Source organism: Corylus avellana, chromosome ca7 (genome assembly GCF_901000735.1).
Source record: "Corylus avellana chromosome ca7, CavTom2PMs-1.0".
Lineage (NCBI taxonomy): Eukaryota > Viridiplantae > Streptophyta > Magnoliopsida > Fagales > Betulaceae > Corylus > Corylus avellana.
Window position 1 is genome coordinate 1,904,802 of NC_081547.1, and position 27,433 is coordinate 1,932,234.

Consider the following 27,433-nt stretch of genomic DNA (forward strand, 5'->3'; position numbering starts at 1 on the left):
TTGTCTTTTATCGATTCAAATACAATGATTTTGTTTAGCAACACATCTAAAAATTATTTTTACTTAACAATGATGCATCTAAAAAGTTTTGTCAAACGAACCGAACTTGTTTTTTTTTCAACCGCGTTTTTTGTAAGCTCATAAAAAGACAGACATATATGTGTACATATATATGAAACGTCAAAGGTGTGATGGTTGTCTATTTGTAACCCTTGGCTGTGTCAAAAATTTCCGAATATTTCATTAATACTCGCAAAATAGACCTATTCTTTTGTAGTTTCTTTGGTTTTTACTAGGATTCTAAGAACCGTTGATTTTGTTAATTAAGGTCTGTCTACTCTTTGTCTATCTTAAGATTACAAATTAAACAATGCAATTAAAAAAGATTACAGCTTAGATTTTGTTAATTACAGAGGGGCTATGGGCAGGAAAGCGAAAGAAAGGAACAAAAGGACACGTGTAATTAAGTCGAGAAATTGATCGAGATGATGTATATGGCTCATGAATATACACTTCACACATTTCAATTAATGTAATGAACCATTATGGGTGGAACCTACCCCCATCAACTTGGAAAAAGATGTTGTCAATTTCAAGTGAAATTAAGAGATCCAACTATTTTATGGCTAGAATTTTGTTTTGTTGCGTATTCTTTAGGTTGCATCGTTTTAAGAAATTTTAAATGATGTAACAACATATTCACTAAAATATGTAAAATCTAAAATGAATTATGAAATATTTTCTTTAATTTTCACTTAAAACAAAGAGGATCCTAGCATTGGATTAAGATCTTCTGCAATTTCAAAATTTTAAATTACGCAATTTTAGTCATTTTTAGACATCGAAATGCTTGAAAATACCATATATTAAAAATATAGTATGTTATAGTTGAGAATTGAATATATTTTTATCAGGTTATTGCTTTCTATGTTGTAAAAAAAGTTGTATATTACAAATTGTCTTATAATCTCATGAAGAAGAAGCATCTCTACAAAAGTAAAGATAAAGCTTTTTTGGAGAAAAAATCTTTTTGATTACCTCGATAACACGTCACCCTTTTAACATGTAGCATCTTTTAAGTTTTAAGTGCTTCGATGCGAGAATCTACCATTTTAAAGAATTTATATATAGAGAATTCTGATCCAGTCCCACAAACTCATGGAACTTTTTAGGAAGGTAATTAAATTGGTATGGCAGAATTAAAATATTTTAAAAAATTAATGAATGTCTTCATCACATGCAAAAGAGACAACTTGGACATTCTGCTTCTTAATTACCTGATAAATGTCTACTTCACACGTGAGGGGACCAATTCACAGCCATTTTAAAGCTGAGTTCAAATAATGTGGTGAACACTTTTTTAGTTCTTTTCCAATAAGATAAGCCATTGTGTCAATGCATGAGTGGATGTAAACTTGTCTGAGAGACCGATTGAAAGTGCACACATGTTCTGGACTCACAATCTTGGGCTTTCATATATGGATCCTGGCCACTGTAATTTAATGATTTTTCTCTTGTTTAAATAAAGAGAGATTTGGGCCATCATACTTTGTTTAATCATGCATCATCAACAAAATGTAAAATGGCTCAAACTATTTGTCAATTTTTGGGAAAACGCTCCATTTGTTAATCAATATTTTAACTCTCTTCTTTAATAAGTGAGTATCAACATGCTTCATTTGAGGCCGATCTCTCATGAATTTTTCTTTTTCAGAAAATTGAGTACACTGAAGAAAATGTTAATGCTAATAATAATAATAATAAAGTACGTGGAAAAATTAAATAGGTAGATTGTGGGGAACATGACATCAATCAAAATTCAAGAAATTCCTTAAATAGGGACGTGAGAGCCTTAAAAAGCCCAGACAAACTTGGAGTTGGAACATTGAACAAGATGGAGGTAGCCTTTCAAAAATTGATGTGTATAAGATTAGGATTCTGTACAATTCCAACAATCTCACATAAGAGGGGCTAACGGGACTCGTCCTGTTTCGGGCAGTTTGAGCTACAATACCTACCTGCCCGAGCCCGAAATAGGTGAGTTTCACAACCTTCTTCTTAAACAATTCCGACACTTGTAAAGAACCCTAATTTACTTTTCTTATGGAGGCCAGAAAGCTCGATGCAACAGATGGAAAACAAGTTTCCAACAACCTGCCCAAGGATTTGAATTATGGGATACTACACAAAGGTGTACCTGTTCCTCCTGGGCCTAACCTAGGCCCATTTCACACTCCTCCACAGCCTCTTGTTGTTTTAGATCCCATTTAGGAACTGAAAATAACCTCCTATTCAACAATTGAAAATTGATTTGAATTAGGTACTGTAAAAAAAACTTACAATATATGGGAATTTATATTTTTAATGGTTTAGATTTATTTATTATTATTTTTTTTATGAGCAGGAGAGAAAAGAGATGTTAAATTTGGGCCATTGAAATAGCAATAATAAAGAAAGGACAATTTTTTTTTTTAATAGAATCTGTTAACTTAATATATGATTCTCACGTATATTTTTAAGAAGAGAATTACATGCTTTAAAAATAAATATTTTAGTTTAATAAACTAAATAAAATAAATTATTTTTTAACCCAATCGGGAGAAAAACTTTATTCTTACATAAATTGCATTATGAGACAAATATAAACCAAATATTAGACATGACCCCTAATATTTTGATTTTGTCCTAACCCTTTATTACGTTTAGAGTAATGTTATATATAACATACTTTGATATCATTTTGTTGATATATCAATCAACTTTTTTTTATTTTTGTCATAACAAAGACTAATCTAATGGCAAATGGATGCTCTCCATTTCATTTGAAAAGGAGAAGAACCGATTTGGTTACTTTTGAGGGGCAAAATTGTTCACAAAAAGTGAAATTACAAATTTATCCCTTAAATTTTAACCAACCGGTTCGTCTCCATTTCTTCCTATTCCAATCTAATGGCAGATCTAGAATATCAGGTAAATAAAACGAGATAAATTTTTTTTTTTTTTTTTTTTAAAAAAAGTTTCTAACATTTTTCTTCTTTTATGGAGATGAATGTGCACCATGTTCTTTTTAAATAAGTTTCAATAAATAATATTCCTTTAATTTTGTATCTAATTCGTATTAGTAAAGGAACTAGACTTTTTTTTTTTTTTTTTTTTTTGAAAAATAAAGGAACTAGACTTCTAGTCACTCTCTATGACTTGGTATGCGGGTTTCATTATAAGAACTCGACCGTTGAAGCCCTAAAATCAGTTTGCTATCATATTCTCTCTACGTTTCTTTTCATAAACCCTACTGCTTTGCCGAGAGAAATCCAGAGGAGAATGCCTAAGCTGTTTCGCAACCCTAAAGGGTACTCTACTTTCCAGTTCTTCCTTCAGAAGATTTTCCATTAGCCATAAGTCTTTCAAATACCGACATCAATTTAGAATTTTGGGTGTTCTTGGTGAGCAGAGCCAGAAAAAGAAAAGGAGAAATGAAGAGGAAGGCAGAGGATCTCGTGTGTGGCCATGGAACAAGTTGGGTGAGAGGGCAAGTGATCGGCAAAGGGAGTTTTGGGTCCGTTTTTCTTGCCACCTCAAAAAACCCCGGATCACGGTTCTCTTGTTTCCCTTCGCCCATGGCTGTGAAATCCGCAAAGGTATCTGGTTCGGCCTCGCTTCAGAAGGAGAAAGAGGTTCTCGACAAGGTCAAAGGCTGCCCTTTTGTGATTGACTGCTTTGGGGAGGAGATTACGACCCAAGAGGACGGTGAGATGGTTTACAATTTGTTATTGGAGTATGCTTCTGGAGGAACCCTAGCCGATTCAATCAAGAAATCTGGTGGTTGTGGGTTGCCCGAATCCGATGTTAAGCGCTACACCAAATCGATTCTCAAAGGGCTTCGTCACATTCATGACTGCGGTTATGTGCACTGCGACCTAAAACCTGAGAATGTTTTACTTGTGCCAAGTATTAATTCTAGTGGTAATTTTGTGGCAAAGATCGGGGATTTTGGGTTGTCGAAGAGGTCAGCACAGAGTAAGAAGAGGAGGTTCGACTTGGACCTTTACTTGAGAGGCACTCCACCGTATTTGGCCCCTGAAACGGTGATTGAGAACGTACAGGAGCTTCCCTCTGATATATGGGCTATGGGATGTGTTGTGTGTGAGATGCTTACTGGGAAATCCCCTTGGGATAGGGCGGAAGAGTTGAACACAAAGGATCTTTTGCGTTTGATTGGTGATCAGCGTGAATTGCCCAAAATTCCGAGTGGCATATCTGAAGACGCAAGGGGTTTCTTGAAGGCATGTCTTGTGAGGAAACCCATGTTCAGATTCACAGTTGAGATGCTAATGGATCATACATTTCTGGCCGGTGTAGGCGAACATGATGATGAAGGTTTACTGGACGTTCATGATGATGAAGAGAGGGGTGAAGGTTTGCTGGACATTCATGATGAAGAGCCACTTGCTGCTTCTAGTTCTTCATCGACCGAGACTGACGCTGAGCTTAGTGGTTCTTCTTTTTCGGGTGATTGGAGCTTGGTGTCTGATGATGATGATGATGGCATTGATTCGGCCTCTTGTTCTTGGCCGGAAGAAGTTGAAGATGTAGAAGTGCAATTCATTGGGAGCTCAGATAAAGAAGTTTCTCTTTTAGGCTCTTTGAACTGCATCACTCAACCCTACATATTGGAGTATAGCAGTGACTACACAAGATGACAAGAATATTCAGTTTTGGTTCTGCATTTCATTGGGATATCAGATAAAAATGCGTATTTTGTAGGCTCTTTGAACTGCCTGGTTTCAACCATACCTGTATTGGGGCTTAGCAGTGACAAACCACAAAAATATGTATTAACTTTTTAACTGTACATTGTTATCTAGTTATTCCAAATTTTGAAATGTAACAATTTTAGCTAGTTTGCAATTTTACTTGTCTTGCAAGATTTGACAAGTAAGATCTCTGCTGGGAGTTGCTATAATGTAGATTAGGAACCTCACAGAAGAGAGAGAGAGAGTATTAGGAGTTCTTATGTACTTATTCTCATTTCATAATCTAGTAGAGCATTGTTTGCCTTTTATACATAGCCATTGCAATTGTTCTTGCTATTGTTGTTGCTGTGTAGTATGACATAAGCTGAAATGGAGTTTATAGCCTCCCTTAATTCTTGAAAATTGCTTCCAGAATGCTGTCTCAAAAGAATTCTTCTTTCACCATTTGATTTTCTCCAGATGCAAATGTGCAGCAGAGGAATCTGTTCTTGGTGCTATCTATCATATAGATCCACCTAACAAATTTGTAGTGGAGTTACTCTTAGTCTGATATCTGCAATATTGGACTTAAAGATGGATTCCTCCTCATCTCTGAATATATTTGTACGGTGTCTGGCATTCTTTCAATCCAAAGGTGATCCGTGTGAGCACTCCAAGCCAATTTGAGCAGCATCACAATAAGAGAATTGCCTTTCAAATTGGGATGAAATGTTCAAGTGAATATGATCTAATCAATGGCCAAAGCAGAAAGAGAACATTGTCAAATTAAGATTTTTCTGCTTAGTTTAAGTAAGCAGGATAATTGAATGTAAATGTTTTCTTTAGTACTGCGATTTGTAGAACTCTAGTATAGAGCCCATAAAGGAAGTTATACCTCCAATAACTCATAAGCCATATACCCATGCTTACTGCAAAGTAATATATGTGTTCATTTAATCCTAAATTGTTTTTTTTTTTTTTCCCCTGAATAATATGGAAATAGGTGAGGGGATCAAGGAGGGTCTTTCCCACTCTTGATTCTAATAGATGTCAAGAAGAAAAAATAAGTCGTTCGCTTCAATAACAACAATGTAAAGCGGCCCATTTAGTAATGGAGTGTGCCCGGAGATTAGCTCTCCTCGAAACCTTGGTTGCAGACCAAGAAAAAAAAAATAAAGGCAAACAATGTCATAAACAATAGGAGCCGGAAACCAATCAGCACAGAATGGTGTTGTTGATGGCCGTAATAACAGAGGGAGAAAGAGTCCCCTTCCAGCAGAACTCTAGCAGAGGTGAAGGAGGCAGTCAAAACTGATGGATATGGTTGTTTATTAGTACTATCACATGAACCAAAACTGATGGTTGGGTATGTGTTAGAGATGGTGGCTTATATTTTGATTGAGGAAGTAACATTGTGTTTCTAGTATAAAGGCCTCGTGAGCCATAGTAGAGTGGGTGAAGCATAAGTGAAACGAATGACTCTCTCTCTCAGCAATGGAGTTCGTTGCAAATGGTTGACTTTTTTTTTTTTTTGTTGGGAGGGGAGAGTACGCAGGCTCAGGTCCAAATGGAGAATACCATTTTAGTGCTTATTATTGTGATTAATTCAGAAGTTGAGGATTATCACATGTATTTAACTATGCAAAAGAAACGGCCTGTCGCTTTCTTCATAATTTAATCAGTATGTTTAAAGATATCTTGCCTTGTTGCTTTTTTTTGTCTAATCCTCAAATAGTAGCCGTTTAGAGGAAATAGTAGGTAAAGAAGACACTTGGTTAGCTTGGTATTTAAAAGGGGATTAGAAAAACAACACTCCTTGGAGATGTAAAATTACAAGGAAAAAGGATGGAATCTTTCAGTAGAATAAAGTGAAACGTCAAGTCAAAGGTCATCAATTAAGACCTTTCCATTTGGATAAGGACCTGATAATTAAACTTCTCTGGAGAGGTATGCTCTTATCTTCATGCTCATTATATTTATCCCTCCTTTTCTTATAAAGATAAGTGAGAAGTGAGATGGGCTCTTCTGCCCTAACAGAGGAGTCTTGGTCAGCCATGAAGCCCCCTATCACAACTCTTGTATTATTTCTGCTCTCTTTTTTGGGGCAGGAAATGACAAGGGATTCAAATCATTTATTTTTTTTCAAAAAAATTATATCGCTTGTGTCTAACTTGGTAATCATGCAGCATCCACCCATCCATAGTGGATAGCTCTTTGAGCCTCTAGAATTTTCCTCCACTAAGAGCTCACTTGATGACATTCTGAAATTCCTGATTTGAATAGTTTTTGAGCTTGCTTTGTGTCCGTGTACATTTTAGATCCAACACAGTTATGAGTTTGTTGTTTTCATTGTTCCTAATTTGCTGTCTTTTGAAACTCTCGAGTCTTGACAAACAACTTTGCTCCATAAGCAACAGAGACACAAACACAAACAAATGGAAATGTATAAAGCTTTCAACAGTAAAAGAAAGAGATAATTGATGATCACTAATCTGTGGCCCACAGGCTCTCTGCTGAGTCAGCTGGGGAGAGAACACTTAGCTTTATCATGATTGTGCTGGTCTGCGACAGCTCCTCTTTTTCATTATCTTAATGGTTTAATTGCTTACAAAGTAACGTTGCCTTGTTAGCTTTTATCTTTGTTTTCTTGAAAGTAAGCTGTTATCTTTGTAATCAACCAAACTAGTGGTTTAAAGGAAAATTAAGTAGTGGTTTATCCAAAAATAATCCTTAAAACATTGGCTTTAATTTTCGACTTAAAATTAGTTTTGAAAACCCCATTTTCAATGAGTTTTATGAATTGACTAAACTCAACAAAGTTCAAATGGATGGACGAACAAGTAATCGAAAGACATGCGTATGGTATTTGGCTACCATCTCTTGTATTCCTAACGCTCTGTCGTCTATGTTCCTTCTGAGCAGTCCCCCACGAGTTTGTATTACCATAATCACACTCAAATAGAATAGCTACAATTAGTCTCCCTCTCCAACCTTTTTTGAATAATAATAAATAAATAAATCAGTTATCTCATAAACTCGATTGTTTTTACGAAAAAAATACTTCGGAAAGAGAAAAGGAGGGACTTGCTTACTATGTACAAACCCTTCACACTAATCAAATACTTCTTTCTCTACAAACTCTAACTTCAGTTTGTTCTTTGTTTTCTTGAAAGTAAGCTGTTATCTTTGTAATCAACCAAACTAGTGGTTTAAAGGAAAATTAGGTAGTGGTTTATCCAAAAATAATCCCTAAAACATGAGCCTTAATTTTCGACTTAAAATTAGTTCTGAAAACCCCATTTTTAATGAGTTTTATGAATCGACTAAACTCAACCAGGTTCAAATGGATGGATGAACAAGTAATCGAATGACATGCATATGGTATTTGACTACCATCTCTTGTATTTCTAACGCTCTTTTATTTTTAGGGATAAAAGGACATTCATATAATCAAAATTAAGGTTGATTTTGAGAGTGTGCTTGCAATTTTTGTCGGCCAAGTTCCTCCTGAGCAGTCTTCCACGGGTTGATACTATTATAATCACACTCAGATGGTATAGCTACAATTAGTCTTCCTCTCTAACCTTTTTTGAATAATAATAAATAAAAAAAATCAGTTATCTTATAAACTCATTTGTTTTTACGAAAAAAACACTTCGGAAAGAGAAAAGGGGGGACTTGCTGACTATGTACAAACCCTTCACACTAATCAAATACTTCTTTCTCTACAAACTCTAACTTCAGTATTAGTCTATTAGATCTATTGACCCTGTCGAAATCCGACAAAACACTTTGTGCTCCTTGATCTCGATTTTCTCCATTCAGAATTTAGCGTAACACCAACTTATCTTTAAGCTACCAACATCCTTTTCCCATAATCCCATGAAAGAGAAAGTGGAAAATTAATGGGAAAATGATGGACTCTTTGATTACAACACGGATTTTGTAGTGTAAGTAACGGTTAAGATTAAATTTTAAAGTTTATTTATTTTGAAAAATTTTTGATATGAGAAATAAAATGGAGAAAGATTTTGAGATATTCAATATTGACTGTTGCTTAAACTACAATATACAATAACAAAATGTAAATCGGATCCTTATAAGTTTTTTTAGAGTCATCTCAAATATGATATACCTTTTAAAATTACTAATAGATTAAAAGTCAATAAATCATATTTTAAATTTAACTGTAATTTTAAAAGTCATTAATGGGCATTAATGTGGCACATCATGAGTCACATGGTTCCTTCACCCAATGCAACAAAAATTATCTGGAACCATGTGACACCATAAATCTTCCTGGGCAAATGTTCCGAATTTATCCATCAGGAGATCTTCTGTGGTTATCTGCATGACCGAAATTTGGTCACAGCACAAAGTGAGACAAAAAGGGATAATTATTTTATATTTAATCTCATAGCACGCCATGGATGGATTAGGAAAGTAATTTAATTTAATTTAATTAATACAAAGTTGTTGAAAAGATAGAGAGGAGTTAAGAAAAGGGATTTTATTTAACATAATAATGCATGGGTTGTGGAGATAAATTATGACCACCTTATATAATTCTATATCCTGGTTTGACAATTTCAATGGTGACCAAAGTTGGTTGATTAATATTAATCTGTTAAATATCAAAATCAGATCCTTGCCTTGACTTAATTAAATATTAGCAAAAAACTAAATCCACGTCAATTTAGCACATTGTATCTTATACTTATCCACAAACATCACAATGAATGTCATTTGCATTGTCACTGTTAGCGCTTGATAAATGGTGGTTAAGCGCGTATTTATTCTACCATTGCTGTTATAGTTTTTATGGTGTTCTCCTAATTATATATGAATATTATTTTTTTAAAAAAAATTTAACTCACTAATCTAGATCAGGATAACACAACAACGAAAAAAAAACAGTAGACATGAAGGACTTGGTTTGTTGTCAAATATTTATGTTGGCTGACGTGGCACCATCGTGGTAACGCATAAGCCGCCGTATGTCAAATACGAACGGTCCGCATTTTTCTCAACATTTTGGCGATAGATAAGTAGATTAAGAATCTTGTTAATCCCAGAACAAAACCAGGAGCAGATTCAGGAGCTCGTGTTCTTTCTATCTGTCTGGAACTTTCTGTATCTTGGCTGTGTATTCGTGTGGGTCTGTACGCATCCGCACAGTACCGTATCCTTGGATTCATGCTCATCCACACCCAACCCTTTGAGCTCCACCACAAAATACATGTTCCAAATACTGATTTTTCAGATTTATCATTTCTGCTCGTCGCTGCCCAAACCTTTCTGTCCCACCATAAAGTACATCTCTTTCTGACAAAGTAGTCACCGTTTGGGCTTTGAGCGCAGATTGCTCTTTTGTTATTCTAGTTGGGCTAAATTCCTGGGTTTTCAGGCTTCCTCTGAAATCCGATGCCATTTGTATCACTCGACCTTATCCAAATATCCTCGAATTGAATTCCCTGATTCTGGGACTTGAAATTCCATGAATTTGAATTCCAGTTCTGGGTTTGACATTGCGTTTCTCTCCCTTAATCTCTCCCAGAAAATTTACAAATTCAGGTTCAAATTCAAGCTTTAACCCCAAATTCAGTTTCCGGGTTTGGTTCTCTTTGATCAAAGATCTAAACTTTTGGATCCAAATTCGGGGGTTTAGGTTCCGGGGTTGAAATGGGTGGTAATATATCTGTCGGCGTGTCGGACACGGATCCTCCGTTGAAGCTCAGGCTGGGGGATATGCCTGAGAGTTGTGTGGCCTTGGTTCTGATGTACTTGGACCCACCCGAGATTTGCAAATTGGCGCCTTTGAACCGCGCTTTTCGGGCAGCTTCTTCGGCGGATTTTATATGGGAATCGAAATTGCCTCCGAACTATCGGTATATTGTGGAGAAAGTGTTTGATGAGGAAACTTTGGTGAAATTGGGGAAAAGGGATATCTACGCCAGGCTTTGCGGACCTAATCCCTTTGATAATGGCACAAAGGTACCCTCTCTTTCTTTCTCTCTCTCTCTCTCTCTCTCTCTCTCTCTGTGTCTAGCTGTTAAGATTTATTTTTATTTTATTGATTTGTTGGGAATTTTTGTTTTGTGAAGGAACTTTGGCTGGATAAAAGTACGGGCGGCGTTTGTTTGTCGATTTCGTCGAAGGGTCTTCGAATAACCGGAATAGATGACCGGAGATACTGGAATCACATTTCAACTGAGGAATCTAGGTGGGATAATTATCATAAAGACGATGTGATTATGCCATTGTTTCAGTTTCATGTTTGAGGAATAATCTCATAAAGTAACTCTTTTATATGTCCTGCATGAGGCTTGCTTTAGACAGATGATAATCATTTTGCTAAGCAGCCACGCAGATATCGATCGTCTCCATGCTTTTGTGTTGTTTCAACTTTCGAATTGATATTCCTTTCTGAAAATGTGGGGTATCTCGGTTTCCGTAAACTCTCATCCCCTCGATTTTCTCCACAAGTGAAATATGATAGATGAATTGCCAAGTTTGATACCATTTTTGGGTTTTAAGGTAATAACAAGTTGGTTTTAACTTGTTATTGACAACATTCTAATGTTGATCTATAACTACACAGACTATACATGTGATCAATCTAACTTTTATTTTACTGATCTGTAGTACTTTTCTATTATGGTCTTGTTTCCTTGTGTTATGAGAATTCGAGATGATTAACTTGTCATGTTTTCTTCGCATATAGGTTCCAGACGGTGGCGTATCTCCAACAAATCTGGTGGTTGGAAGCAGACGGTGAGTTTGAGTTCCAATTCCCTGCTGGCACATACAGTCTGTACTTCAGACTCCAGCTTGGCAAGTCCTCCAAGAGAAGGGGACGTCGGGTTTGTAATTCCGAGCATATCCATGGCTGGGAGATAAAACCTGTAAGCTTCCAGCTAACAACTTCTGATGGTCAGCATGCTGTGTCCAAGTGCTATTTGGACAATCCTGGGAGCTGGGTCAACTACCATGCGGGAGACTTTGTTGTTGGGAGCACCAATGCATCATCGATGAAGATCAAATTTTCATTGACTCAGATCGATTGTACTCACACCAAAGGTGGTCTCTGTGTAGACTCTGTGTTCATATACCCCAAAAATGTAGGGAAAGAGTCTAGATTGTTTTTATAGGCAGGAGAGCTGTAAAAATATATAGGTGTGCCGCCCAATAGATGCTTGGCTTCCCTAAAAGGAAGGACATTCAAATAGAGGTCTTGTTTAGGGGCCCATAATGTTCTTTCCATGTATAATTGTGTAATCTTTGCTTCTATATATTGTTAGTTATTTGGATTGTTTGCAGTTGTTTTTGACCAAATTAATAAGATTGTCAAATGCGTGCTTTATCTTTGCTTCCCCATCTTAGATTTCCCTTCTGTTTCTGGTTTCCCCTGCTTTGTTACTCATAAAATTAAAAGGGATAGCTTGAATGCCTGACTGCCTTTGGCTCCTTCAACATGTTCTTAGGGTATTGAATGAAACTGTTTTAAGAATTGTACGTACTGAGCGAAGCTGATCTATGGAATTGTGTTTCTGGCATTCGATCAATAGTAATGGCAGGCACTCTCACTGTCCTTGGGGAATTGACTTGCAGGTGGTTGAGTTTGTTCATCGCAGTACATGGGGAATTGGGATATATTTTGGGAATGATTTCCTATAGGAGCTACAGTTGGCTGGAAACTGAAAGCTGGCCTTGGAAATACTGAGGATGGCAATTGAAGTACTGCTCAACGCCTAGAGGTTTGTGGCTGCGGCTAGTAGTTTTGGCCTTGCTCTTTGTTATTTTTGTTATTTTTTTCTGTTCTTTCTGCCGAGGAAGTTTTAGGGTATGTTTTCCCAGGCTATCAGCAGTGATTGCATCACTCTTACTCTGTACTTTGTTTACTAGCTCCAAATCCATAATCGTTAACCACATCGTTTGCAGTGTTGACAAGTGACAAAAGTTCTGCGCGTTTTCCATTTCCTTTATTCCTTTAGATAAGGCACGTTGTTGGGTAACAGAGCTGGCTTGAACTCGGCATTGGCTGAACTTCGGCTTAGATAGATTCACCCTGCCACTCAATAGTGAATCACCCCTTGTGAGTATCAGGGTGAATCTCTCCCACAATTCCTTTTTTTCTTTAGCTTATTTTTTTAAAAAAAAAATTAAAATAATGTTTATGCGGCATGTGGTACACATACCAGTCGTTGATAGTTTGATTCTAAGTCAATGGAATCGGACCTAAATATGTTACTATATGATTTAAGATATTTCAAAACCTCTCCCCGGAACAACCTAACAAGTAGAGTTGTACAAGTGGTGACGGTGGTTATTGCCTCTAATCTCTAACTGTACCGCTCGTCTAGGGCAAGCAGCTACCACTGGATTAGAATGGAGTGAATAAAGTCCAACCTATTCATTCTGAGAATTAATGAGAATAACACCAGGAAAATAGGAAATCGATCATTCAACACCCCAATAAAATCCTATAAGAAGATCTGATCCTCTGTTTCAAGCAGCCGCCAAAACAGATCAAGATTTCACACAAAGATCTGACAGTAGAAGGAAAGAAGACTGTTAAATCAATTGAAATTCAGTCATTGTAACACCACAATACATAAACACAAACAGCACAATGAAATCAAAGTGGGTGTTTTAGGATTCCATGATTCTCAATAATGCTTGCAATATGGTGTTCTTGCAGGTATTTGCAGAACATGAAACATATCCTGCCTTCTGCCCCCCTGATTTGTCAATGGTGGTTCATCAACAATTATCCAAACAAGTTTTTCCCTCCAAGTAGCAAGTTCTTCTCTAACTGCTATTACAAGGGGAAGAAAATCAAAACACAAACACAGATAGATTTTTTAAAGTAATTTTTTTTTTAAAAAAAAAATTGCCTATTGGTAAAAATTAAGCAACTTATGAAGACGTACAATATTATAAAAAAAAAAAAGAAAAAAGAAAAAACAAGACCCACTTCTTCAAACACCGTCATAAGCAGTAAAAAAGGAGAATTCTTTTTCTTTCTTTTTTTCCTGTGCTCATGGTAGGTGTTAATACTATATATAATGGAATTTATCATCCTTGCAATGAGTTTCATATAGAATAGGATCCTTTCCATTATCCATTTAGTATAAAATCAAGGATAATATTATAAACTTTGTTATTCAACTTTAATGTTAAGACAATATTAACTTTCCTTTTTTTTTTTTGGAAAATAATACTTTAGAACTTCTCATTAAACAAAGAAATCAAGACTGAGCAGATTGCTCAAGCCTTACAATATTATTGATATAACCCAGGAGTTCATTCTACCAAGTTCTATCCATGACATATTTTGTTGCCTCCTTAGCTAAGTGATGGGCAACTCTATTTGCATCTCTACCCACATGTCCACATTTCCATTGAGAGAAAGAATTAAGCATCACTTTTGTATCATCCACAATATGCCCAAACGTACTCCCATTGCGGCCAATAGAGACTAAAGCATCAATAACCACCTGAGAATCACTTTATAAAAAGATATGTTGAACCGGCAGAACTTGATAGAGAGATGCCCCATAGAAAGTTGCAATCGCTTCAGCCAGTGTTGATTCCAGAAGAATATTATATCTTATTTTACAATCAATTGATATTCTCCATTTCAACTAAAATGGAGAGGATCCTATTCCGTTTCGTATTGGGTACGTTTGAGATTACAATTTTACTTCTCATTTTACACTCAATGGATATTCTCCATTTTAACGAAAATTGAGAGGATCCTATTCAGTTTCGTATTGGGTATACAATTTTGTAGACAAAAAGTACAATTTTAAACCTAATCGTTGCACAATTTACCAAAAACATGTCTAATAAAACAAAAAATTAAAGACTTAATTTTTCCCTAACTTTTCTTGAGATTAAACTCACTTCTTTGAAATAAATAAACAATCTAATCCACCATGAATAGTTTAAAGACAAAGAAAAATAAATTCATTAAATTTTTTTTTTCGTGTTTATCATGAATAATAATTTTAGAGATTTGTATGATATCCATACCAATACCCAACAGGTTAGGCAATAGGTTTTTTTTTTTTTTACATGTTCGCACAAGAGGGAGGAGGAAGATTCGAACTAGTGACCTCAGTTTCATTAAGCGTAGTTCCAGCCGATTGAGCTATTTTTTGGGGTCTAGGCAATGGATTCTACACGTGTGTAATCCCACAATAATTGGTTGAAATTGGTATGTTTATAAATTATTTCCTTTTCTTTTAAATGAAATATTATCTACCTATGAATAGATTCTCTCCTCAGTTCTGGCCTCAGAAAACAAAGACAAATTTTTATTATTATTAAAAGTTACATTTTTATCTTACCATTTTGACCTCTTAATTAATTAACTGTTAGATTAATCATTATTAAATAATAAAAAAAAATTCAACTATGATATATAATATTTCTCTAACAAAATTATAAAAAACAAAAAACACAAAGAAAGGAAGTTAAGGAACTGAGAAATAATTCAATGAAAAATGCTATTTTTTCATCTCTTATTTATCTCTCGTATATATATATTTTAAATTCACATTAAATTTATAGGATTTACAAATTTAATGATAAATTTGAAAAAAGAAATAAATTGGAGACGGAAGAATTGCAAGTCTGATCGCCAAATAGGCTTCCTCGGTGTCGCTTTCTGCCTTCCACTCAATATCTCATCTCTCTCCGCTGCGATTATCGCCAACCACCACCCCACCACCCCCACCACCTCGCTGTGAGATTGGGCGTCTTTGAGATAGAAAGAGTCATACTTTCTTGTTCATGAACAAAGGTAAAAAAGAAAAAAAGACTCCCAACTTTTCCTCGTATCCATGTGAAAATTGGTGATCATTTGCTTTAATTTGCTCTATTTCGCATTCCGAATAAATAAAGATCTTTCATAAATATTTTATTCCAAGTGTCCGTGCTTCATTTTCTTTCTAGAAAATCAGAGTACAATTCTTTCTCTTTGTCCATGCAATTAATCCCTTTAGCTTCTTGCTTTTTCTTTATTTTAAATTTGATATTTTCCAGAATTAGTGAAAATTTACTGTAATTGTAACCTAGAGTATAAGGGTTTGTGATGAGGTTGAGAATTCTGGTAATTCTGTTGAAGTTTGATGGTCATTTTCATGAAGTGGGGGCTTTTGTGTGATTTTCGAAGCTATCACTGTAAGCTTTGATAAAATTGTGTTTGTAAATGCTAATTCCGGTTTTGAAGGCAGACCTGACAACTGGGTTTCGATTATAATTTGGAGTAGTTACTTGACATGGAAGCTCGTATGGACTTCTTGGATCGGCTTGGCTCCTACCTGTCTTCGGAGATTCTAATGTATTTGGATGATCCATCTGATCTTTTCCATGTTAGTCGCGTCTCACGGGCTTGGCGACATTTGGGTGAGCTAAAACAGTTAAATGTCTTTTTAGTTATGCATACAATGGTAATTTTTTTTTTTCATTGGTAAGTTACACATGCACCCAATGAAACTTGAACCCACAACTTCGCCCTTCGCCTTGCTACGAAGGGAGGAAGTACCATTTGATGAACCTGGTCTGTCTATTTGTACGTACATAACTGTAAAAGGAAAACTTGATCATTCTGGTTATCTTTGTAACATGTAGAAATAATTAGAAAGAGGCATTGTTAGTAGGTAACCTACTAGGTTAGGTTAGGGGAATAGATGAATCAAGTGAAGTTGTAAAAATTGGATGGTGGAGAGCAGATGGATGATGGGTGGTAGAATTTTATTTGATAGGAGAGCATTTTGTAAGATGCGTATTTTCTATTTTCTCTTAAAGGGAAAAGTAAGATAACGAATTGAATGCCCAGTTTTTTTTGTTTTTTTTTGTTTCACCTCTTCTCATAGAGTTGTAGTCTGAGTTCAGGTTTAACATGGTAAGTACTCTCCTACATGATATTATGCTTACGAGGCGATCCTTTGATTGATATGTTATGCTTCTTGCATAACCTATGCAACTTTTAAGGGAAAAATAATTATTGAAAGCTTTTTTTCAAAGGGGTTCATTTGCAGTAGAGACTAAAGATAATGATTGGTTTGCACTTTTGATGTTCTGCAGTAATTGAAAATGGTCTTTGGAAGCAGTTATGCTTGAGAATGTTTCCTCAGTTATCTAGAGTTGCTCGTGTTATTGAATTGAACAATGGCAGCGGTGAAGAGCCTATGGAAGTCGGATGTAGCTATCAAATGGAATGGGAATCTTTGGAAAGGGATGATAGGGTCTATGCTCTTTTAGCTCAATATTGTACATCATTTCTTGATGGGAATTGCGTTTCAGAAGCAATTAGTGCATCTAGCACTGATAATTATCCAGAGGAAAGCGTTGAAAATACTCTGCAACCAGCGGATATTGTTGAACGGAGGGCTTCGTACTGGTCGAGTAAAGGACAAAGAAATCCTGCGGTACCTGAGACACTAATATTCAAGTTGGCCAGTGAGTTGTGTGTTATTAGTGAGATCCATATACGCCCTTTCCAAGGTATAGTGTCAAAATTTCTGCAAACTATGTGCTCTTCCAGTTTGTTTCGACTGTTTACACATCTTTTGATGATGATATGATATCTTTACTTGTCCAGCTTACTTTCAATTTGGTTTACCTATATATTCGGCCAAATTTGTACGATTTCGAATGGGCCATCCCAGAAGCCTTGCGGATGTAGCGTGTGATCTCCCTGGTGACTCTTTGCCTGGTTCTGCTGATGACAAGTTCGTATGGACCTACTCTTCACAAGAATTTCCAATGCATCAGGTGTGTTCTAGGACTACTTTCTGTTTTCTATATCTTTCTTCTTTTTTTTTTTTTTTTTTTTTCCTTCCTTTTACATTTTATGTTAGGTGGTTTCTGGGGTGAGGGATTGTTAGGGATTAGAAGTGTCTATTTCTGATGACAACCATTAAGGAGCTGAAGTGTGATCTTTACTGGCGTTGCTCTGTTGACACTTAACTAAAAGTTCAATGTGCTATGCCGTCCAAATCTGCTTTCCTTTTGATTTTAGCATGAAAATATGTTTCTTTCTTCTGGTCTGCTTTCCATTCTGTCATAATAGTTTGTAAGCACTTTAATCAGCCCTCCTCCCCTCTCTTATTCTACTGAAAAAAGAGAGCAGACTAAGGATCAGGAAAGGGACAGAGGTCTTAACCCAACTAGGAAGTCCATTGCTGATCACCTTCCCTGAACCTGAAAGTAGCAGCCCATCTATCTGTCCTATGTGGAACACTGGTTATGCTTATATTTTATTGCAATGTATTTGGAAAGTTGAGAGTGGGTATGACTTGTCAATTATAAGCATAACTATAGATATAAACTATTTATCTCCATCCTCCTTCATCACATCAAGGATCTGAAGCGAATTCAAGAAGCTGCTGGATTTGACAATACCACTCAGGACAAGCTTCAACAATGAAGGGATTTGGAGTGAACCTGATGTCTGCACATATATGACATATCCCCCTCCACAAAAGCTTCGGATGAAAGGATTTAGAGTTTTCACATATATGACATGCTCCGGGCAGTTGATAGCAATATTTCCGTAGCTACTGGGGTATGCTAAGCAATGTAATGGTTCCATCAGTATTCTTGCTCTGTGAGACCTGATTAGAGCTTCCCGGAATCAATCACAACCTGTGAAACAGACATCAATACCAGCATCTGATACAGAAAATGGGGTTGGGGACAGCAATACTGTGAACTTAGGCATAATGACAGCTATATATGTTTCTGTGAATCTTCTATGTTCTTTAAAGTTTTTGTTTGTGTTTGATTTCGTGTGCTTGAAAGAACCCTAGTTAGTAAACTAGCATATGGATTAACTGATATATAACAAAAGACGTAATGGATTTGATGTACACCCTCTTGTGGTAAGGAATGGTGGATTTTACCATTGATCAGAAAATAGCATTGTTTTCAACCCATAAAAGCTGGCATTACAGATCCTTCCATGGTAATTGCCTCCTTTTATGAGAAGTGCACTCCCATTCTTATTGAGACATTATGAACCAAGTTTCAGTTTTAGGAAAGTGGACCGTTCTAGGATAATATAGAAGCAAGCTATTTATGATATATGAGATTACACTGGTAGACACATTTGAAATTTTAGCAGTTTTAATGATAGTTTGGATTAGTTACTTACTCTTTGCAATTTAAATCTTCACTATCTGAAATCTTTTCTTTCTCTTGATCTTATGCTTGTTTGGAAATAGCTGACTTCTTTAATGATTTCTTCGTGAAAAGGAATGTCAGTTGCAGACATTCAAGCTTCCAGAACCTGTTCTTTGTGTTGGTGGAATTTTGCAGATTGAGTTGCTGGGTAGAGTTCAGAGACAAGAAATGGATGGCCTATTCTATATATGGTTTGTTTCATACGTTCCTTTTTCCATGATTTATGTTTAATACTGATTTGTGGTTATACTGCGGAGGACATATTAGGCCCATGAAGTGCAAATTTTCTGATCAACAAGATCAGTACCATAAGGTCAATACACACACACAAAAATCCTTCACTATGTATGAATTATAATCTATTATATGCACCACTATTTGTAGGCTTAAATAATTTTCAAAAGGTGATGTGTATTGTCTCATACTACCGGTTCATGCATGGTCATTTTTGTGAATTGGTCAACACGTGGTAAAGGTCACCCCTGGAGAGAGAAGGATAAGGCATACCCAGATAGGATTAAAAAAATAAAAGGGGGAGAGGATGGATAAGATCAGTATCTTGTCACCAGTTTGCTGCTTGGTTTGCCTCCACCACTTCGACATATATCGGTAAATTTTGGAAATTTGTTTCTTCCACATGGGGATATTTTTATAGTAATAGCTCATGCTCTCGGAAGTCTGATTATTTTTTTTCTCTAGTTTTATCTTCACTTCCATGTTATAACACTTTCTTGATATTAGCCTAAGCTTTTGTGAGAATGACTAGGGACTAGCTTAACTGGCACATATCTAAGCTTCGATTCTGTTAGTTTCTGTGGAATATGAATTTGTGGAGAGAAGTATACCAATGGACTTTGTTGCAAGGGATTATAAGTATTGCAGTACTGGTATGCTATTATATACATAAGATGCATGGTTCTACATAATCAATGCTTGTGATCCAGCCTTTCTGCCCTCACAGCATCCTACAAAAGAAGGGCTTGCAGGGGGCATTTTTTTTTTCTTTCCAAATTAATATTTTGCATGACATTCTTCTTGTGCTGCAAATAAACAAAAGGCTGAAAGTTGTATATAGTTTCTAGTTTGATGCACTTTATTGCAAATTGCAGCATATCTCATGTTCAAGTTGTGGGGCGGTCCTTATCGCCAGCATTTGGTGTAGAAATTCTTGAACCATCTGGGAAGTTTGTCTTGAAGAATGACTTGAAGCACAAGTTTCATACCCACCCAAGCTTACCTAAGGAAGAGCCTGGCGAAATCTATGCTGATCACTTGCAGAGACGTCTCATGGATTTGGAGCGTATTGTGAATCTGTTGCAGGGAAATGTGGTAGAAGATCTTGATGAATATGAATTTGGTGAAGAGAACAACGAAGCCTTGGAAGCAGATCATCTCTGAGTTTGTCATATATTGTATCTACTTAATCGCAACCTCCAAAACAGGGGAGTGGGGGCTGTTGAATGAACAGAATTTCGCTAAGTTTCTTGTCTCTTAAGGCCTTTCCGTACGAAGGATTATGTCAGAAAATCCTTCTTTCTTCCAATGCTGTCTTTCTATCAAGAGTTGCATAGCCTTGAATATTGTTTCTTCTCCTGTACTATTGTAACCGCCTCTTTGCTGTTAGATGTTTTGTCAAGACATTACGTCTATATAAGGTGAGTGTGCATGCTGTGACAAACAGTCATCACTGTTCATCTCTGAATACATGTATTGTTCGTATCTGCTTTGTTGATGAGGGCTCCCCCCCTCCCCTTTTTTAATATACTTTGAAGAGTGCTTTTTTTTTTTTTTCGTTTGAAAATAGAAAACTAAAGGGAGAAAGAAATTTGTTGATTTAAGTGGATAGGACAACAGAAATTCACACGACACCTCACAACAATTAATATAAAGACTCCTAAATATACTACTCCTACCAGTTACATTGACTCCCATGAATCCATGATAGGGGTCCGGGGACCTTCAGGCGTCAACCTTAAAGTGCTTCGGTAATTTCTCAAGCAGCCTGAGTGCAAAGCTGACTTGCCGGACACCTCAAAGTATAGGGTCTCTCCTTTCTCATTTTCTGCTCAAATTCTTTGTAATTGAAGTAGAGAATGAATCAAAGTTTATTATTTGCGTCTTTCCTGTTATTTTCGAATTAAAAATAAAATAAAAAGTCAGAAGAATAGTTTTTAAATAAAGTATCTTGGGTATTTTATATTTATTTAAAGGGGTAAATACCAAATACTCCATGGGGTTTGGTAATTTTATTTTTACCCCCCTGGAGTTTTATTTTTATCACAGGACCCTCCTGGGGTTTTGATAAAGGACCAAGTTAGTCCATCCGTTAGTTGACCGTTATGATTGACACGTGGACCAATCAGATGTTGACACGTGGCACATATTTAATTTTTTTTTTAAATTAAAAAAAAAAAAAAACAAAAATTGGAGGTGGCTTTGGGCTCCAAGGGGGTGGCCGAAACCACCCCCTGTAAAAACTGGGGGTGGCCGAGCCACCCCCATGGAGCCTTGGGGTGGCCGAAACCACCCCCAATGGTGCATGGCCAAAGAGCCACCCCCAAATGGCCAAGGAGCCACCCCCAAATTTTTTTTTTTTTTTTAAAAAAAATTAATTTAAAAATAAATAAATATGTGCCACGTGTCAACATCTGATTGGTACACGTGTCAGTCCTAACGGTCAACTAACGAATGGATTAACTTGATCTTTTATCAAAACCCTAGGGGGGTCCTGTGATAAAAATAAAACTCCAAAGAGATAAAAATAAAGTTACCAAACCCCATAGGGTATTTGGTATTTAACCCTTATTTAAAAAAGAAACTCTCCTTGGGTTTGTATCTCGTAAACCCAAGTTTAGAGAAATAATTAAACATCTTGTAAAAATATATATTATCTCGGAGTTTCTGTGCTTGAATTTTCTGCGGCAAAACGAAGTACGCTTCTTGCCCTTTATTCATGCAATCCTTTTTTTAGCCTCTTCCTTTTATTTATTTTGTTATTATTTTTGATTTTTTTTTTTTTCGTGAATAATGACAAATTGAAGTAATTATATTATACCGATAAGGGTCTATGATGAGTTTGGGTGATTCTGCTAGGGAACTGAATTATCACTGTATGCTTTTAACAGATCGTGTTTTACAATGCCAATTCAGGTTTTGAAGGCAGAACGGACAACTGGGTTTGGGTTACAATTTGGAGTGGTTGCTTGATATGGAAGCTTGTATGGATTTCTTGGATCGGCTCGGCGTCGACCTTTCGTCGAAGATTCTAATGAATTTGGAGGATCCATCTGATATTGTCCGTGTTAGTTCCGTCTCACGGTCTTGGCGACATTTTGGTGAGCTCTAACTTCTGCTGTCATGAATGCCATGGACTCAGTTTTCTAAAACACATAACCCTAATTCATTTTGACCCAAGTAATTAATATAGGGTTTTTATGAGTGATTACCATATGATAAAGATGTATGTAGAAACTTGATCATATGGGTAGTCTTTGCAACATGTAGAAACAATTAGAAAGATGACTGGTTTGGTAGGTAACCTACTAGATTAGGGGAATAGACGATTTAAGGTGTAAGAATGGGTTGAGAACAGATGGATTACGGGTGGTAGAATTTTGATTAGGAGAGCGTTCCATCATGATGTGGTGTTAGTATACATCTTCTTCATAATAAGAAAGAGAATGAGAAAGGCATTGAAAACGCAGTTTTTTAACCTCTGCTCTTAGAGTTGTAGTCTGATTACAGCTTTGAAATAGTAGGTGGCGTGTTACCGGATACCATGCCTATGGTGTAATCCTTTGGTTTGATATGTTATACTTCTTGCAGGCCTTGTGTTTCCATCAATTTGATACTTTGAGAACTCTGAAAGTTGTGTTAATCACTACTTCATTCCCAATGTGATTGAACTTTTTTAAGTAATGATAATAATTGAAAGCTCTTCTTCAAAGGGTTTCAGTTGCTGCAGGATCTAAAGATACTGACCTCCTTCTAATGTTCTGCAGTAATTGCGAATGGTTTTTGTCAGCAGTTGTGCTTGAGAATGTTTCCTCAGTTATCTAGAGTTTCTGGTGTTATTGAATTGAACAAATGCGCACAAATAGAGCCTGCAGTTGGATCTAGCTATTCAGTGGAATTGGAAACTTTGGAAAAGGATCATAGGGTGTACACTTTTTTAGCTCGAGGTTGTAGATCATCTCACGTCTACGGTTGCATTCAAAGAGCAATTTGTGCTTCTAGCACTGATAGTTATCCAGGGAAAAGAGTTGAGAATACTCTGTCAGCATGTAGAGCTTTCTACTGGTCAAGTAAAGGACAAAGCAATCCTGCAATGCCTGAGGCACTAACATATGAGTTGGTCAGCAAGTTTTGTATTATTACTGAAATCAATATTTGCCCTTTCCAAGGTATTGGGTCAAAATTTCTGCAAAATATGTGCTTTTCCAGTTTAAACATTTTTTGATGATGACGTAATATTTTTATTTTTTCAGCTTACTTTCAATCGGGTTCACCTATATATTCAGCCAAATCTGTGCGATTTCGGTTGGGTTATTCCAAAACCAGTACTGATGATGTAGGGAAAGGTCGTCTGGCTTACTCATACCCTTCTGCTGATGACAAGTTCATTTGGACCTACACTTCACAAGAATTTCCAATGGCTCAGGTGTGTTGTAGTACTAACTTCTATATTATATTACTCCACTTTTTTTTTCTTTTTTTTCTTTTTTTTTTCCGATTTCTGGGCTGAGGGGATTGTTAGGGATCAGGGGTATCTATTTCATTACAACCAGTAAGAAGCTGAAGTGGAATCTTTAGCAGAAGTTGCTCTGTCAACACTGAGCTAAAAATGCAATGTCCTTTGCCAACAAAATATGCTTTTCCTTTGATTTAGCTGCCCTATGTGAAACACTGTTCATGCTTATATATGATTGCAGCAAAATTGAAAAGGTGATAGTGGGTATGACTTGCCAATTAGGAGTGCAACTATAAGTATAGGCCGCCTGTCCCCAACCCCCCTTTGTTGCATGAAGAACCTGAAGCGAGAGGAATCTGGATTTGACAGCAGTCATCAAATGAAATCCCCAGCAAAGGCTTCAGCAACAAAACGGTTTAGAGTCAACCTGATTTTTGCACATATGTGACATTCCACTCTGCAAAGCTTCAACAGTGGAGTTTAGAGCCTCCCTGATATCTGCGCATATGTGACGTATTCGCTTTAGTCAGTAGAATTAATGCTGAAGCTACTAGGATATTCCATGCAATTTAATGATTCCCTCAGTATTCCTGCTCTGTGAGACCTGATTCGGGCTTCTCACAATCAATCACAAGCTATGAAGCAGACATTAATATCAGCATCTCATACAGAAATGGAGTTGGAGACTGCAATTCCCTTAAGGCATAGTGACACAGAAATATATGTTTCTGTGAATCTTCTACTTCCTACAATTTTTGTTTGCGTTTCAGTTTGTTTGTATTTTTGTTATACCACAAAAATAACATAATGGATTTTACGCACACCCTTTTGTGGGATAAAACAGTGGATTTCTTCACATTATGGATCCTTCCGTCAGAGAAAATAACTTGTATAAGGACTTCGTACAAAAATCAAGTCTTTTGTGCCTTCCATTAAGAGGTGACACATTAGCATGGAACAATTGTTGTGGAAACATCAAATCGGTCACTTTTCCGCAAAATTCAAAAAAAAAAAAAAACATGAAATAAAGAAGAAATCAAAAGAGAAAAATAAAGATTTGGTGTTTTCATAACACTCACTTTTGTTGTTTCATATTGATGTATTATCCTCTTAATGGGGGGCACAAAAGACTTGGTTTGTGCCAAGTCCCTATAGAAGTTATTATCTCCATCATAACTACGTCCTTTTGTGAGAGGTGCCCTTCTTATCCAGACATTAAGAACTAATTTTCTGTTTTAGGAAAGTGGACTGGTCTAAGATAACATAGACAAATTCTTAATTTTTTTTTGGTTTTGATGATAAGTTAGGTTGATAAGATAAATTCTTTAGTCACTTACTCTTTCTTGCTATTTATATCTCCTCAATAGTTTTTAGCTGAGCACTATCTGAATGATACTTCTCTCTTGAACTTATGCTTGTTTAGAAAAAGCTGACTTCTATAATGGCTTCTTCGCGAACAGAAAAGTGACATTCAAAAGTTCAAGCTTCCAGAACCTGTTCTTTGCGTTGGTGGAATTTTGCAGATTGAGCTCCTGGGTAGGGTTCAGAGAAACAAAGCGGATGGCTTATTCTATATATGGTTTGTTCGATAAACTCTTTTTTCTTTAGTCTTGTTTCATATTCATTTGTGGTTATTCTATGGATGACTTATTAAAGCCTTGAAATACTAATTTTACTGATCAACAAGATCAGTATTACAAGGCCAAAATACAAAAAAAAAAAAAAAAAAAAAAAAAAACATGTTTGTTTTCCTGCACTGCTATTTTATAAATTATAATATTGTATGTACCATTATGTATAGGCTTAAATAATTTTCAAAAGTTGATGTATTTGTCTTACTGCTTTTGGTTTATATACATGCCCCTTTTTTTGTACAAGAAGATTCGTATCTTTTCTGTCACTAGTTTGCTCTTGGTGCACCTCGGCCACTGACATATATTAGGAATTTTTGGAAATTTATTTCGTTCCATATGTAGAGATTTTTATAGTAACAGCTCATGCTCTTGGAGATCTGGTTTTGTTTTTTGACTTTCCTTTTAATGTTAGCCTATGCTTCTGTCGAAATGACTAGGGTCTGGATTAGCTGGTGGCTTGGTTCTTTTAGTTTCTGTGGAATGTGAACTTGTGGAGTGTACGAATGAACTTTGGTTCAAAGTTATTGGTAGAGTAATACTACCCTTCATACTTATCAATCACACTCATTTTACATAGCTAACGTGGCATATTTTAAATGTCTTTTTTTTTTTCTTTTCTTTTTTATCTTTAACTATGAAGCCACTTAAAACACGTAACATCAACTGGTGTGAAATAAGTGTGATAAATGAATATAAAAAGTATTAGAGTAGTATTACTTTTATTGATATGATATTGTATACGGGCTTTTTTTTTTCTTTCCTTATTTAATGCATCTCAATCTCCGTGTGCTGCTTGTAAGACAAAGGAAAACTACTTTAAAACACACCACGTCCATTAGTGTGAAATAAGTGTAAAGAGTAGCATTACTCTAATGTAAAAATTGGTATTTCTAATGCACTTTATTTCAAATTGCAGCATGACTTATGTTCAAGTTGTGGGGCGATCCTTATCTCCAGCATTTGGTGTGGAAAATCTTGAACCATCTGGGAAGTTTATCTTGCTACACAACAAGCTGGAGAAATTTTATGACCAACCGAACGACCCTGTTGAAAGCGCCGCTCATATCGTGCGGAGTAGTGCCGGAGATTTGTGGCAAATTGTGAATAGGTTGCAGGGAAATTTAGTAGATCCAATTGATGGATTTGAGTAGGGTGAGGAAGAAGACAAATCTGAGGAAGAATATATTCTCTGAATTTTTTATATTGTTTCGTCTATTTGATGAGCAGCCACCCCCCTAACCGGGGGAGCCAGTTTCCTCACCTCTTTAGAACTTTTCATTTGAAGGATTGTGTAGTGGTATTACCTTAATATAAGTTTATTTTCCCATTAGAGTCGAGCGTCTATTTTCAAATTTTGGGTTGGGCAGCCCTTAGTCATAGGGCTGAAATGTAGGCCCGACAGATTTTTACACGATTTACGCGTACATGACACAAATTCAACACAAAAGTAGCTTGTTATGGTTTGAGAGTTTGCCCGTTTAATTAAATAAGACGGGTTAAATTTGACCTATATAGTCTTGTATCATTGCCTCATCAAGGTGATGTGGATTGATAATTTTTTGCATGACTTTTGCAAATCAAACATGAAATTAGTTAGTTAGGATTGAGGGGTTAGACCTTGTATTAAAGTTGAGATATATAGTCTTAGAGTAATGTTATATACTTGCCTCTTATCTTACTCTTATACCACTTGGCTGATGTGACCATTAGTTTTTGGATAAATCTTTATTAAAAATTAAAAATAAAAAATAAATCAAGTGCTAGTAAATATTGTCCCTACAACCCGATGATTGAGAGTGAAATGAAAGATGAGCATTTACAATTATTAATAGTTTTACACACTCAAACCTTGATACGATACGACTCAAATGTGACACGCAAACATGAATCGCCACCCTTTTCTAAATCGACAGAATTTGGAGCCTAAAAGGCAACTTAGGGTTCTCATTATATGATAATAGCTTGATGGCCAAATGATGTCCGGCCACTGCTCTAGACAGCCTAATGAAAGTTTTTCACGGAGAGGCTTTTTATTTGCTTATGAAACTTTTCATGGTTTTTTTTTTTTTTTTAATCTGAATTTCCGAAAAAGATAACAGTTTTACATTTGACAACTTTTTATATTAAAGTCTTTCTTCTTCAATTAATAATCTTAAAGTGTAAGCGGAAAGACCCACTTG

General features: G+C 36.1%; 4 protein-coding genes across 6 annotated transcripts; all 4 read left to right on the plus strand.

Moving 5' to 3' along the window:
- Nucleotides 1-3,230: 3,230 nt before the first annotated feature.
- On the plus strand, nt 3,231-4,851 carry LOC132188169 (mitogen-activated protein kinase kinase kinase 20-like). The gene has a single exon (XM_059602574.1). It carries the CDS (start codon nt 3,474-3,476, stop codon nt 4,698-4,700), a length of 1,227 nt encoding a protein of 408 aa, XP_059458557.1. The 5' UTR covers nt 3,231-3,473; the 3' UTR covers nt 4,701-4,851.
- Nucleotides 4,852-9,785: 4,934 nt separating this feature from the next.
- Nucleotides 9,786-12,101, plus strand: LOC132188842 (F-box protein PP2-A13). The gene is made up of 3 exons (XM_059603406.1): nt 9,786-10,727; nt 10,838-10,956; nt 11,458-12,101. The coding sequence occupies exons 1-3, from the start codon at nt 10,416-10,418 to the stop codon at nt 11,882-11,884; spliced, it is 858 nt and encodes a 285-aa protein (XP_059459389.1). The 5' UTR covers nt 9,786-10,415; the 3' UTR covers nt 11,885-12,101.
- Nucleotides 12,102-15,470: 3,369 nt separating this feature from the next.
- Nucleotides 15,471-20,368, plus strand: LOC132188841 (F-box protein At4g00755-like). Of its 2 annotated transcripts, none has more exons than XM_059603404.1 (6): nt 15,471-15,543; nt 15,977-16,148; nt 16,830-17,249; nt 17,347-17,519; nt 19,002-19,120; nt 20,039-20,368. In XM_059603404.1, the coding sequence occupies exons 2-6, from the start codon at nt 16,022-16,024 to the stop codon at nt 20,325-20,327; spliced, it is 1,128 nt and encodes a 375-aa protein (XP_059459387.1). In that variant the 5' UTR covers nt 15,471-15,543; nt 15,977-16,021; the 3' UTR covers nt 20,328-20,368. The 2 variants fall into 2 exon arrangements, with proteins under 2 accessions (XP_059459387.1, XP_059459388.1); XM_059603405.1 differs by having other exon boundaries at nt 15,481-15,543; nt 15,973-16,148.
- Nucleotides 20,369-21,786: 1,418 nt separating this feature from the next.
- Nucleotides 21,787-26,585, plus strand: LOC132188655 (F-box protein At4g00755-like). 2 transcript variants are annotated; one of them, XM_059603174.1, is made up of 6 exons: nt 21,787-21,860; nt 22,080-22,264; nt 22,931-23,332; nt 23,417-23,589; nt 25,080-25,198; nt 26,170-26,585. In XM_059603174.1, the coding sequence occupies exons 2-6, from the start codon at nt 22,138-22,140 to the stop codon at nt 26,402-26,404; spliced, it is 1,056 nt and encodes a 351-aa protein (XP_059459157.1). In that variant the 5' UTR covers nt 21,787-21,860; nt 22,080-22,137; the 3' UTR covers nt 26,405-26,585. The 2 variants fall into 2 exon arrangements, with proteins under 2 accessions (XP_059459157.1, XP_059459156.1); XM_059603173.1 differs by lacking the exon at nt 21,787-21,860 and having other exon boundaries at nt 21,980-22,264.
- The last annotated feature ends 848 nt before the right edge of the window (nt 26,586-27,433 follow it).